Source organism: Cucurbita pepo, chromosome LG15 (assembly GCF_002806865.2).
Source record: "Cucurbita pepo subsp. pepo cultivar mu-cu-16 chromosome LG15, ASM280686v2, whole genome shotgun sequence".
Taxonomy (NCBI): domain Eukaryota; kingdom Viridiplantae; phylum Streptophyta; class Magnoliopsida; order Cucurbitales; family Cucurbitaceae; genus Cucurbita; species Cucurbita pepo.
The window spans coordinates 4,421,232-4,434,781 of record NC_036652.1 but is presented as its reverse complement, the minus strand read 5'-3'; the positions used below and the strand labels follow the sequence as shown (position 1 = coordinate 4,434,781).

The window sequence follows — 13,550 nt, the reverse complement described above, 5'->3', positions numbered from 1 at the left end:
GTTAACTTTTTCCATGCAAAAGCTACATTTCTTTAAATTTGACCACATATACCGCATATGCATTAATATTCAATCGTGTGCGACACAACAATGTTGAATCTCATTGTCATCTCGGTTTCCAACAACATGACCCTTGCATCCAGATGCAATCTCATATCTCGAGATAGGTCGACCATCTTTGTTTGTTCAAAAAAATTTATCGAGACAATTTGGCCAAGTGGTCTAAGGTGCCAGATTTAGGCTCTGGTTTGAAAGGGCGTGGGTTCAAATCCCACAGTTGTCATTTATTTTAAATTTTTGTAAAGCCACAGGACAACTATTAGCACATCTAGTTACGTTTTGTCATCACGATTTTAAAACGCGTCTACTGTCGAGAGAGTCATGGTCATACTTCTTCAATTGTGCGGCCTCGTGAGCTTGACACGCTTGCAAAAACCTTAAGGAGTACTCAATCCATATTCACATTTTCCCCCGACTTTGTGGCTTTGTTGAACCTTAGGCAAAGTTTTCCTTCGACATTCAAACATCACTCTTATAGAATCAAAACTTGTTTGACCACACACGCCGCCTATGTGTGCATGTTTAATCGTGTGGGACACAACAACGTTGAATCTCATCATCATCTCGGTTCTCAACAACACGACCCTTGCATCGTGATGCAATCTCATGCCTTGAGATAGCTCAACTATCTTTATTTATTCAAACTCTTATGTTGGGGCAGTTTGGTCGAGTGGTTTATTGTGCTAGATTTTGGCTTTGAAGTCTTAGCCCATCTAGTTATGTCTACTGTCAAGAGTGTCTAGTAATACTTCTTCAGTTGTGTGGTCTCGTGATCTTGACATGCTCACGAAAAACCTTAAGGAGTACTCAATCTCCATCCACATTTTTCACCTGTGTCCAATCGTGTGCAGACACAACAACATTGAATCTCATCGTCATCTCGCTTTCCAACAACACGACCCTTGCATCGGGATGCAATCTCATGTCTTGAGATAGCTCGACCATCATTATATATTTTAACACAGTTTGGCTGAGTGGTCTAAGGTGTTGCATCGGGATGCAATCTCATGTCTTGAGATAGCTCGACCATCATTATATATTTTAACACAGTTTGGCTGAGTGGTCTAAGGTGCTAGATTTCTCATGTCTTGAGATAGCTCGACCATCATTATATATTTTAACACAGTTTGGCTGAGTGGTCTAAGGTGCTAGATTTAGGCTTTGTTCCAACGGGTTCAAATCTCACAACTGTCATTTCAACCTCATGATTTTTAAATGTGTCTACTATGGAAAGAGTCTAATCCTACTTCGACCATTTTATACCTCTTTAAATGTACGACCTCGTGATCTTGACACGTTCACGATAAATCTTAAGGGGTACTCAATTAACATTCACATTTTTCACCCGACTTTGTGGCTTTGTCGGACCTTAGGCAATGTTTGCCTTCGGTAAACAAACATCACTTATGTAGAATCCAAGCTTGTTTGACCACACGCTATGCATGCATGTTTAACCGTGTGTGACACAACACTGTTGTATCTCATCGTCATCTCGGTTTCCTACAATGCGACCCATGAATCATGAAGTAATCTCATGTCTCGGGATAGCTCGACCATATTGGTTTGCTCAGACACATTCGTTTGGATCTGACCAATGTGTCAATCATCTCACTTGGACATTTCAAACGTCTATCCATTTTGGTTCTCTTAAGCATCAGAATTTTTCGTGTACATGCTAAACAATTTACGACATGCATCATGGATAACGAGTGCTAAAATCCAACCTCCGACACATGGGCTGGGGAGCAAAAATAAAAATAAAATTTACCCACCTCTCTCTACCAACCTAGTCCCAATCCCATCCTCTTTCCTCAGCCCCACCATACCACAGTTCAAAGAAAAATAAACACAAAAAAAGGTGAAAAAGTAAAAGGGTGTTTCAACAAAGATATGATGGAGATCTACTTGGAGAGATTTTGGTGGTTATTAGGTAAAATCCTATCTGAGATTTCCTTTTTTGCTTTATAGTTATGGGTATAAGAAATCAAATTTAGGATCAAATCTTTTTTCATATTTTAGTAGATCCTATAATAATCAGATCTCATATTCAATTAATTAGATTTTTTTGTTTGCACCCGGAGTAAATAAGGTTAGAATCAATAAAATTTTAGTTGTCAGATCCATAAATCGGTAAGACAGTAGCCGATTCATAAATTGGTAAGACAGTAGCCAAACAATCAATTAAAATTGGCCAACAATATTTGTTTACCGAATGAAAATAAATATAGAATTAGAGGAATATCTTATTTACAGAATTGAGAATGTTTACGGAACTCAAAATTTATGTACAGAAGAAAATAATTACAAAGACGGAGAAGAGAAGATTTGTTGAACAGAATTTAAAAATAAAACAGAAAATATTAGAGGGCATGTCCATTCAATTTTGTCTAAATATCAGAATTTTAACCATTATACTAGAGAAATAATTTTAGAGAGTTCAAACTTGAAACTAATGTCATGGGCTCACATAGGTTGACTTGGATTTCAAAGGACAGAATCAAACTTCCATGAAGGATATATACATGACAACGACTTAAGTTAACCAGGTAAGTGGCTCACCCGTCGTATGTTACGCGTTAATTGTTGTATGTTGGCACGTGCCCGTGGATTTTCATGTGTCATTGAATTGTATGCCAGTTTAATGTGTTTAACTACGAACTCATGTGAACGTGAATGTATGCTATGTATGCTGCTTTGTTTGATGTGATATGATATGCATGTGACGATATGTGGTTCCTTAATGATTATGGCATGATTGTATGGAATATTTGAATGTAAACAGCATGAAATGTATGACATTTCTTGGGTGTGGGGGTCACAACCTACATTCTCAAAGTGAGGTTGTGAAGTTCTCCCCCACTTAACTTAGTAATCGTCCTCAATGACTTTCTCAAGGACACATAACCTTCTGTACATTAGGTGGCGGTCAATCTCACTTCTTAAGAGTGAAGACTATCCCCAGAGTCTATGTAATAGTCCAAAATAATAATAATAATAATAACAATAATAATTACTAATAATAAAAATAAATAAAAAATAAAAATAAATAAAAAATAAAAATAATTATAAAAAAAATAAAGAATAATCTNTATACGTGACAACGACTTAAGTTAACCAGGTAAGTGACTCACCCGTCGTAGGTTACGCGTTAATTGTTGTATGTTGGCATGTGCCCGTGGATTTGCATGTGTCATTGAATTGTATGCCAGTTTAATGTGCTTAAGTACGAACTCATGTGAACGTGAATGTATACTATGTATGCTGCTTTGTTTGATGTGATATGATATGCATGTGACGATATGTGGTTCCTGAATGATTATGGCATGATTGTACGGAATATTTGAATGTAAATAGCATGAAATGTATGACATGAAATATGGTAAACTACATGGAAACATAACCCCGATAGGAATATGTATGATACGTAAANATTTACCCACCTCTCTTTACTAACCTCTCGTCCCAACTACATCCTCTTTCCTCAACCCCACCATATCACAGTTCATCAAAAAAATAAACAGAAAAAAAGGTGAAAAAGTAAAAGGGTTTTAACAAGGATATGATGCAGATCGATTTTTGTCTAGGTAAAATCCAATTTCAGATTTCCTTTTTCCCTTATAGTTATGGGTATAAGAAATCAAATTTAGTATCAAATATTTTTTCATCATATTTTATTAGATCATATAATAATCAGATCCCATATTCAATTAATTAGATTTTTTATTTTTATTTTTATTTTTTTTTAGCATTGGAAGTTATAGGAAGTAAGGTTAGAATCCTTAAAATTTTAGTTGTGTAAGACAGTAGACAAACAATCCATTAAAATTGGCCAACAATATCTGTTTAGAAAATAAATATAGTTAGAGGAATATCTTATTTACAGAATTAAAAATGTTTATGGAATTGAAAATTTATTTACAGAATAAAATAATTACAAAGAGGGAGAAGAGAAGATTTGTTGAACAGAATTTAAAAATAAAACAGAAAAGATTAGAGGGCATGAAACTCCATTAAATTTTGTCCAATATCATAATTTTAATCATGTAAATTAGAGAAATAATTTTATAGAGTTCAAACTTGAAACTAATGTCATTGGCTCACATAGGTTGACTTGGATTTCAAAGGACGGAATCAAACTTCCATTAAGGATATATACGTGACAACGACTTAAGTTAACCAGGTAAGTGACTCACCCGTCGTAGGTTACGCGTTAATTGTTGTATGTTGGCATGTGCCCGTGGATTTGCATGTGTCATTGAATTGTATGCCAGTTTAATGTGCTTAAGTACGAACTCATGTGAACGTGAATGTATACTATGTATGCTGCTTTGTTTGATGTGATATGATATGCATGTGACGATATGTGGTTCCTGAATGATTATGGCATGATTGTACGGAATATTTGAATGTAAATAGCATGAAATGTATGACATGAAATATGGTAAACTACATGGAAACATAACCCCGATAGGAATATGTATGATACGTAAAGAAATGAAAATGAGAACGACATGTAAGCATGAAACGTGACAAGGGGTTATGTTCATTAATGTTAAATGTAGGACTAGTGGGGACCTCATGCATATTGTGTGTTCATGCATCTGGGGGATACTCCTATCCCATCACGAGGGTACATACATGTACATCCAATGGCAGGACAACGATCGTTATGCTTTGCATAGCGCTGCCGTGACGGTTACTAGTTTTAACGGGTCCCGGCATAAGGGGCTCCCAGAGTATGCCCACCAGATAAGGAAAGTGGCCCAGCGGTGTGCGAACTAGCTGGTGAGCCCACACTCACACGTATGGGCTGTGTGTAGAGTATATGGTACACGTCCACGATTACCCGTTAGGACAACATCGTAGGGAAAACGAAACGAAACGAAAGATAGGTCCCATCATTTCATTGCATGTGTTTGTGGCATAACCCCGATAGGGGTTCACTTAGTGAGTATTCTAGAAATACTCAAGCCTTGTGCTACTTTACTTTTCCGATAAGGGTAAGGTACCCATGTGACATCGACGACGACATCGTACACCCCGNTACGTGACAACGACTTAAGTTAACCAGGTAAGTGACTCACCCGTCGTAGGTTACGCGTTAATTGTTGTATGTTGGCATGTGCCCGTGGATTTGCATGTGTCATTGAATTGTATGCCAGTTTAATGTGCTTAAGTACGAACTCATGTGAACGTGAATGTATACTATGTATGCTGCTTTGTTTGATGTGATATGATATGCATGTGACGATATGTGGTTCCTGAATGATTATGGCATGATTGTACGGAATATTTGAATGTAAATAGCATGAAATGTATGACATGAAATATGGTAAACTACATGGAAACATAACCCCGATAGGAATATGTATGATACGTAAAGAAATGAAAATGAGAACGACATGTAAGCATGAAACGTGACAAGGGGTTATGTTCATTAATGTTAAATGTAGGACTAGTGGGGACCTCATGCATATTGTGTGTTCATGCATCTGGGGGATACTCCTATCCCATCACGAGGGTACATACATGTACATCCAATGGCAGGACAACGATCGTTATGCTTTGCATAGCGCTGCCGTGACGGTTACTAGTTTTAACGGGTCCCGGCATAAGGGGCTCCCAGAGTATGCCCACCAGATAAGGAAAGTGGCCCAGCGGTGTGCGAACTAGCTGGTGAGCCCACACTCACACGTATGGGCTGTGTGTAGAGTATATGGTACACGTCCACGATTACCCGTTAGGACAACATCGTAGGGAAAACGAAACGAAACGAAAGATAGGTCCCATCATTTCATTGCATGTGTTTGTGGCATAACCCCGATAGGGGTTCACTTAGTGAGTATTCTAGAAATACTCAAGCCTTGTGCTACTTTACTTTTCCGATAAGGGTAAGGTACCCATGTGACATCGACGACGACATCGTACACCCCGAGACTGTGACACATGCATAGGGTAGTTGTTTTTTTTTTTATATATATTTTTTATATTTTTATCTAGGTTGAATTCGGTTTGCATTATTAGTATAGGTTAGTATAGGTTGAATTGTATTTACATAATAAACCATAGGGTAGTATAAGACATTCATTTCGGTTTTGTTCCTTTTCCTTTATTTCAATAATGTTCTTTTCCTTTCTTTCCCTTGTAATCATTTTCTCTTTCACGAGGTAATAAAATGGGAGTGTAAGTCCCATTTATGAACATGGCCCATTTAATGTATATTCCGCATTTCAAGATACAGTAATGACCTTAGATTAAATAGGTGAAATTTAGGGTCGTTACAGACTAACACAAGTTCTCCCAGCATGTTTTGTCCTAACTCACATGCATCCTAGAAATATTTTTAGGAGGTCATCCAACATAGAATTGCTTCAATTCCCAGAGTACGTGAGGGTGATGTTTACCCACAAGGTCTCCCAGAGTACGTGGCTAGGGCATCTCATCTAGGTGAAGGAAACATAAGGTTCGAATGTGACATTCTATTAAAAACATGGTGTAGGGCATCCCACCTAGAAGAGGAAAATATGAGTCTCCAGGAGCACAAAATGGTGGAAGATCTCGGGTCACTTTAGGCATGAATGAGTATCACTCTTAAAAAATATTCCTTTGCGATATGTTCACGTTATCAAAAGCAAATCAATGCTGGACTTTGTAAGACATAAGTCCATATCAATAGTGTCATGTAGATAACAGAGAATTCGTTTGACCGCCGCCCAATGTACAGAAGTCGGGGAGGACATGAACTGGTACAATCTGTTAACACAAAAGGATATATCAGGACGTGTCAGAGACAAATATTGGAGAGCACCAATGACACTCTGATAGCGAGTCGTATCCTCAGACGAGAGCTTTTCACCACAATCTAATAACAACTTCTCACTAGGAAGCATAGATGTGAGCACATCTTTGGAGGTGGGCATATTGGTTCTAGAAAATAAATCTTGAATGTAGTTATTTTGTGTCAGAACAAGTCCATTGGAAGTATCAGACCTCAATCCCAAGAAAATAACTCAAAGTGCCAAGATCCTTGACTACAAAATCATCTTGAAGCTGTGAAAGAAGTTTCTCAATAGCCGTAGAAAATGAGTTGATGATAATAATGCTATCAACATAGATGAGGATACACATTCGAATGCCTGTCTTGTTAAAAACGAAAAGAGAGACATCAGCCTTTAAAGGTGTAAAACCCAACTATAATAGTTTGAAGCTAAGGTGAGAAAACCAGGCACGCGGAGCTTTTTTTAGGCCATAAAGCGAATTATCCAGCTTGCAGAGATAACCAGGATGTTGAGAATCCAAAAATCGAGGGGACTGCTTCATATAAACATCTTCATTAAGAAAACCATGAAAAAAACATTTTGAGTATCAATCTGCGGAATAGCCCAACCACGAGAAATAGCAAGAGATAATAAGAGATGAATGGTAGAGGACTTAACAACTGGACTGAAGGTATCATCATAATCAACACCATAGTGTTGTTTAAACCCTTCAGCAAGGCGTGCTTTGTAGGCCATCTGGCTTTTGCTTGAGTTTGAAAACCCATTTGCAATCAATAACGTTAAGATCAGCACGAGGAGGAACTAAGTGTCGTGTCTTATTTTTGAGAAGTGCCTGAAATTCATCCTTCATTGTCTGACACCAGAGGGGATGCTCCATAGCAGTAATATGTGAAGTAGGTCCAGAGGTAGAAGACCGAACCATAGAATATGTTACTATTCCATATGTACGCACCTTGGGTTGATTGATATTGTTCTTCAATCGAGTACCATACAGATGAGTAGTAGGTGCAGGATCCACAACTGAGGAGACAGTCGTACCAACCGTTGCGAGGGGAGCAACCGATGCTACAGTAGTCGGTCGACCAGCGGCCGAGGATCCGACCAGGAATTACGCAATATCATCTGCTGGCGGGGGATCTGAAGCCCCAATCATTGGCGGACCAACCGATGTAGATTCGCGCAGCAGCAACTCAAAGGATTGCGGCGGCAATCCTGAAGCTGATGTGGGCACCATATTTTCTGCATCCAAAGAGTTAGTAGGCACAAATATATGAATATGATCATTCTCCAAATTAGTACTGTTGTTACCCAAATGCAAGTTGCACAAATCAGGGGCATTGTGCGTCGGCTGCAAGGTTGAGGAAGAACTGGGTGGGGCTCTCTTGAATAAAAAAACATTCCCATCAAATATGATGTCTCTAGAAATATAGACATGACCAGAATCGGTGTCAAGACACTTACACCCTTTATGTAAAGAACAGTAGCCTAGAAAGACACATTCCTTGGATCGAAAAAGAGAGTTTTTGTTTGTTATAAGGGCGAAGATGAGGCCAACAAGCACACCAAAAAATCTTTTAATAAGGAGTAATTTGGTGGGGGTATGAAAACGATGTCCAAGGGGCATTTTTTATTGATGACACGAGAAGGAAGACGATTGATGAGATATGTGGCTGTAAGAAACACGTCATTCCAAAATTTAATAGATACATCAACATGAGTTAAAAGGGCAAGGCTCGTTTAAAAAATATGACGATGCTTGCGTTTAGCAGACCCATTTTGTTGATGGGTGTGAGGGCACAAAACACGATGAGCAATTCCAAGGGAAGGAAAGAATGTGTTATGAATTTTCTGATATTCCCCACCTTAATCAAATAGGACACACTTGATTTTGGTATCTAGGAGGCGCTCAACATGAGCATGGAACTGCAAAAGTATACTAGAAACTTCTATACAATCATGCATCAAATAGATCCACAAAAAATTACTAAAATCATCAATGAAATTGATAATATTTAAAGCCCCCAACAAATGGAGGTGTAGAACCCCAAACATCCGAAAAAATCAGTTCCAAAGGTGACGAAGACCTATGAAAAGAACTAGTGTATGGTAACTATTGACTTTTTGCTAACTGACACGCATTACAAATTGGAGAAGGTGACTCACTAGCACACGAAATATTATTAAGACACAAAATTAACTTTACTACTTAGGATGAAGGATGTCCAAGACGTGCATGCCATTGGGCGTGAGTAGTAGATCTGTTAAACTAAGGCGTGCTTGAGATCATCGACATCAGATGACTTAATAGGATAGAGACCAGACTCACACCTTTTATCTAGAAGACTTTTCCTCGACCGTCGATCCTTAATAGAAAAATTTCAAGGATGGTATTCAAAGAATACGTCATTATCACGAGAAAATTTATGAACGAAAAGAAGATGTTTGGAAATTTCAAGCACATGCAAAATATTACGCAATGCAAGAGGACAAAAAGCAGTATTAATTGAAGAATGACCAATATGCAAAATACGCAAACCTACTCCATTGCCGACTTGAACTTGTTCACCTCCATGATAGCGTTCACGCACAGCAAGACGATCCAGGTCACTGATGATATGATCTATGGCGCCTGTGTCTCTGCACCAATTTGGATCAATCTTGTAAGAGGAAGTAGCCACCAGTGCCGCAGAAGGCGGTTCATCTTGATAGGAATCATCCATCCTAGGCCAGCAGCGAATGACAGTATGCCTCACTTTGCCGCAGATATGGCAGGAAAAATGAGCATAAGGGTCACGACGATCACCAGCAGGATGAGAGGGCATGCCATCTTGAGAACGACTATGACCACAATCCCTACGCCCACGGATCTTCTGCTGACCACCACGACAAGCATAATTGGTCAAAGATCCCGGATTTAACTAAAGTTCAACCTGGTGTTGTAGTTGGCGAGTTTCAAACGTCATTAGATGAGTAAACACATCATCAAGCGTCAGGGATTCACTCTTGGTAGTCATCGAGGTGACAAAGGGATCATAGTTAGGGTCAAGACCAGCACGGAGATACGCGCTCACGCCATCATCCCGTAAGGCAGAGCCGACAACGATCAGCCCTTTGATCTTGCAAAAATAATCTGCCGCAGATAGATCACATTTCTTGGACGTGGTGAGCTCAACACGGATCTGAACAATGCGAGCACAAGTGGACGACGAAAACATCCGCTGCAGGGTATCCCACGCCTCCTTGGACGTAGTAACGACAACCACATAATGAAGGCTCCTCAAACATGGAGGAGAGAAGGCCTCTAAGGACCTATTAAAACTGATCATACCACCGATTATAGGTCGGATTAGAGACCAGGTCAGCAACAATAGCGGTTGAGGAAGGGACCAGCTTGGCAGGTGCGGCAATGGTGCCATCGAGGTAGCCCATAAGCTTCGTACTCCGTAGGTAGGGGAGGAGCTGAGCCTGCCATATGATGAAGTTGTTTTTTATGAGATGGATTGTGACAACGTCGTGGAGAAGGATTGGGCTAAAGGTGAACGCCATAGTAGATGAGATCGTATTGGAGATGGTGGATGGGGAGGAGTAAGAAGATATGATAGACATTGTTAATGAATAAACCTTGTCTCTGATACCATTTTAGGTTGAATGACATGGCGGGCCTTGATCCATGGTAACACACCATGAAATCAGTAGATTCTCCTTGATTCATGGTAAGAAACAAGTAAATCAGTAGATTATTCTCGATCCATGCTGACAAACCACGAAATCATTAGATTCTCTTACTAGATAGATTAGATTCTCTTACTAAATAGATATGTCCTATTCTATTGGGTACAAACGTTACAAATTTGCTATTTTTTTAATATTTTATTATTTTTTATGGAAAATACAAAAAAAAATTCTAAAATTTATCTATTACTTTTTTTTTTTTCCATTTTTTATTTAGTATCTACAAATTTCTTCTCTCTCTAATCTCTAAGTAATTAAAAATTCTATAAATTCGATAAAAATGGGAAGGACTATTTTCCCCTTTTAGCATTAATATTTTGGCTTATATGGATCATTTTAACTATTTTATATAAATCTTATGTGATACCTTAAAACTATCGGGTATTATAACTTCGGTTGTCATTCATGCTTTGAGTATGCTCAGAAGTCAGGTCATGAACTAGGTCTGGTAAGTTGACCACTACAACAGGTTGTGAGAATGTTTCGCTGCCGATAGCTATCAATTTTCTCTCAATTGTTTTTGGGCTCAAAATTTTAGATCGTATGGGAATCAATATTTTTTCCCTTAATTTAACTAGCTTAAGAGTTAAGATCTATTCTCGTATTCTTAAAAGGTTGGACGATCTATTCTCATATCCATTTGAATTGAACCTTTAACTAAAAGGAGCATAAAATTGTTGGATTAAGCTTCTTAAGGTAAGCGAACATACTATTGGACACCTAAAGATTTCATGGAATGAATGACTGATAATTAAAAATAAAATAGACTATTTAATTTTGTATATTTTAAAATTTCATAACCAAGGGATATAATTAGAAAAGATTTATAATTTGGACATGCAGACATCATAGGATGTCGTGTTTTGTGGTGTTTTAAAACAAAATATGGGTAATTCTAAACTTAAAATATTTATTTGTACAAATTTGATCATAAATCCTTTACTCAGCAGCCTCTAATGTATTATTCTTTTTCTTTTTTTTATTTTTATTTTATTATATATATTTGAAAAGGGGTTGTTTTCGTATTTATTTAAATATGTGGGGCCAAATTGTAAATAGCCATCCAACTTGGGTAACTTCTCCATCACCCAAGATTTGTTCAACAAATACAAACCCTAAGTTTCCAACTTCAATTATATTAATACAAACCATGCCCATCCCATTTCTCTCCACACCCATTTCCTTATATTTTTCAACTTTTACGATCCAATCCAAATGGGTCTCGTAAAGATTTCCTTCTCTCTCTTTTGTGTCTTCTGTATCACTATCCTTCCTTCGTCTCTCGCTCAAGACTCTCCTCAAGACTATGTTGACGCTCATAATATTGCTCGTTCTCAAGTGAGCGCTGTCCAAGTTGGCATCAAACCCATCATGTGGGATGAAGAACTAGCAAACTATGCTACACAATATGCCAATGAACGTAGCAATGACNATAGGATGTCGTGTTTTGTGGTGTTTTAAAACAAAATATGGGTAATTCTAAACTTAAAATATTTATTTGTACAAATTTGATCATAAATCCTTTACTCAGCAGCCTCTAATGTATTATTCTTTTTCTTTTTTTTATTTTTATTTTATTATATATATTTGAAAAGGGGTTGTTTTCGTATTTATTTAAATATGTGGGGCCAAATTGTAAATAGCCATCCAACTTGGGTAACTTCTCCATCACCCAAGATTTGTTCAACAAATACAAACCCTAAGTTTCCAACTTCAATTATATTAATACAAACCATGCCCATCCCATTTCTCTCCACACCCATTTCCTTATATTTTTCAACTTTTACGATCCAATCCAAATGGGTCTCGTAAAGATTTCCTTCTCTCTCTTTTGTGTCTTCTGTATCACTATCCTTCCTTCGTCTCTCGCTCAAGACTCTCCTCAAGACTATGTTGACGCTCATAATATTGCTCGTTCTCAAGTGAGCGCTGTCCAAGTTGGCATCAAACCCATCATGTGGGATGAAGAACTAGCAAACTATGCTACACAATATGCCAATGAACGTAGCAATGACTGTCAACTGTTGCACTCTAATGGGCCTTATGGCGAGAATCTTGCAATGCATTCTAGTGGAATGACAGGCATTGAAGCAGTTCAAATGTGGGTGGATGAGCAACAATTCTACGATTATGCCTCCAACACCTGCACGGAAGGAAAAATGTGCGGCCACTACACTCAAGTGGTGTGGCAAAACACAACAAAAGTTGGATGTGCAAAAGTGAGGTGCAACAATGGCGGTACATTCATCACCTGCAACTATGACCCACCAGGCAATGTCATTGGGGAGTGGCCATATTAAAGGACCCTTCAATTTAAGAAATAAACTATAAAGCTCTCCATTTTAAATTTTAAATTGATTTTAAATTGAATTTTTTCATATTTTATTTGCATGTGACATGTTTAATTTAAGTAACGGTTGAAGTCGTCGGAAGCCTTTCTCTTTTTATCAGAGCCAGGTTTCAATCCAATCTTGAGACCGGTGGGTTATGGGCCCACCACGCTTCCGCTGAGCCAATCTGATTTGTTGTTAATTTAATCGTTTTACATTGATGTATTTTATTATTTAATATAATTATTTGGTTCTTTTGGATGTGTGTATGTTTGTTGATTCTTTTTATTTAGTCTTCAATTTTAGATTATTTATAGATGAAGCTTGCACCTCAGGATTGTCTCATAATGGTGCTGAATTTTCTCTTTTTATTTTAAAATTTTCTAGACTATTCATCCAAAATATCTATTTCGATGAGGGAGCTGCCGACATTGATTTTGCATTACAACCGTTGGATCTAAAGATCATCAAGTCTCCAACGGATTTAATGGTTGTTGTGAAGATACAAATGATTTTATGCTACTTAACGGTTCTAGAAAGATTCTAAGGTCATGTTAAATAAGAGTCCAACCATGCTCGGAAATGGAAAGAGTTTAAGGTCATGTTATGGTTTTAAAGGATAGGTTCCAATCATGTTATGTCTAAGATT

At 37.9% G+C, this 13,550-nt stretch overlaps 1 protein-coding gene and 2 non-coding genes across 3 annotated transcripts; 2 read left to right on the top strand and 1 right to left on the bottom strand.

Moving 5' to 3' along the window:
• The first annotated feature begins 203 nt into the window (after window positions 1-203).
• TRNAL-UAG lies at window positions 204-283 on the top strand. Its single transcript has one exon. It is a non-coding gene; the product is annotated as a tRNA-Leu (tRNA).
• A 9,505-nt stretch (window positions 284-9,788) lies between these two features.
• On the bottom strand, window positions 9,789-9,928 carry LOC111776535. Its single transcript, XR_002812269.1, has one exon. It is a non-coding gene; the product is annotated as a small nucleolar RNA Z247 (small nucleolar RNA).
• Window positions 9,929-12,370: 2,442 nt separating this feature from the next.
• Window positions 12,371-12,871, top strand: LOC111776285 (pathogenesis-related protein 1-like). The gene has a single exon (XM_023655699.1). It carries the CDS (start codon window positions 12,371-12,373, stop codon window positions 12,869-12,871), a length of 501 nt encoding a protein of 166 aa, XP_023511467.1.
• Window positions 12,872-13,550: the final 679 nt, after the last annotated feature.

Excerpts from the sequence above, each read along its gene's own strand:
- LOC111776285 (XM_023655699.1), top strand. The coding sequence starts at position 12,371 with ATGGGTCTCGTAAAGATTTCCTTCTCTCTCTTTTGTGTCTTCTGTATC.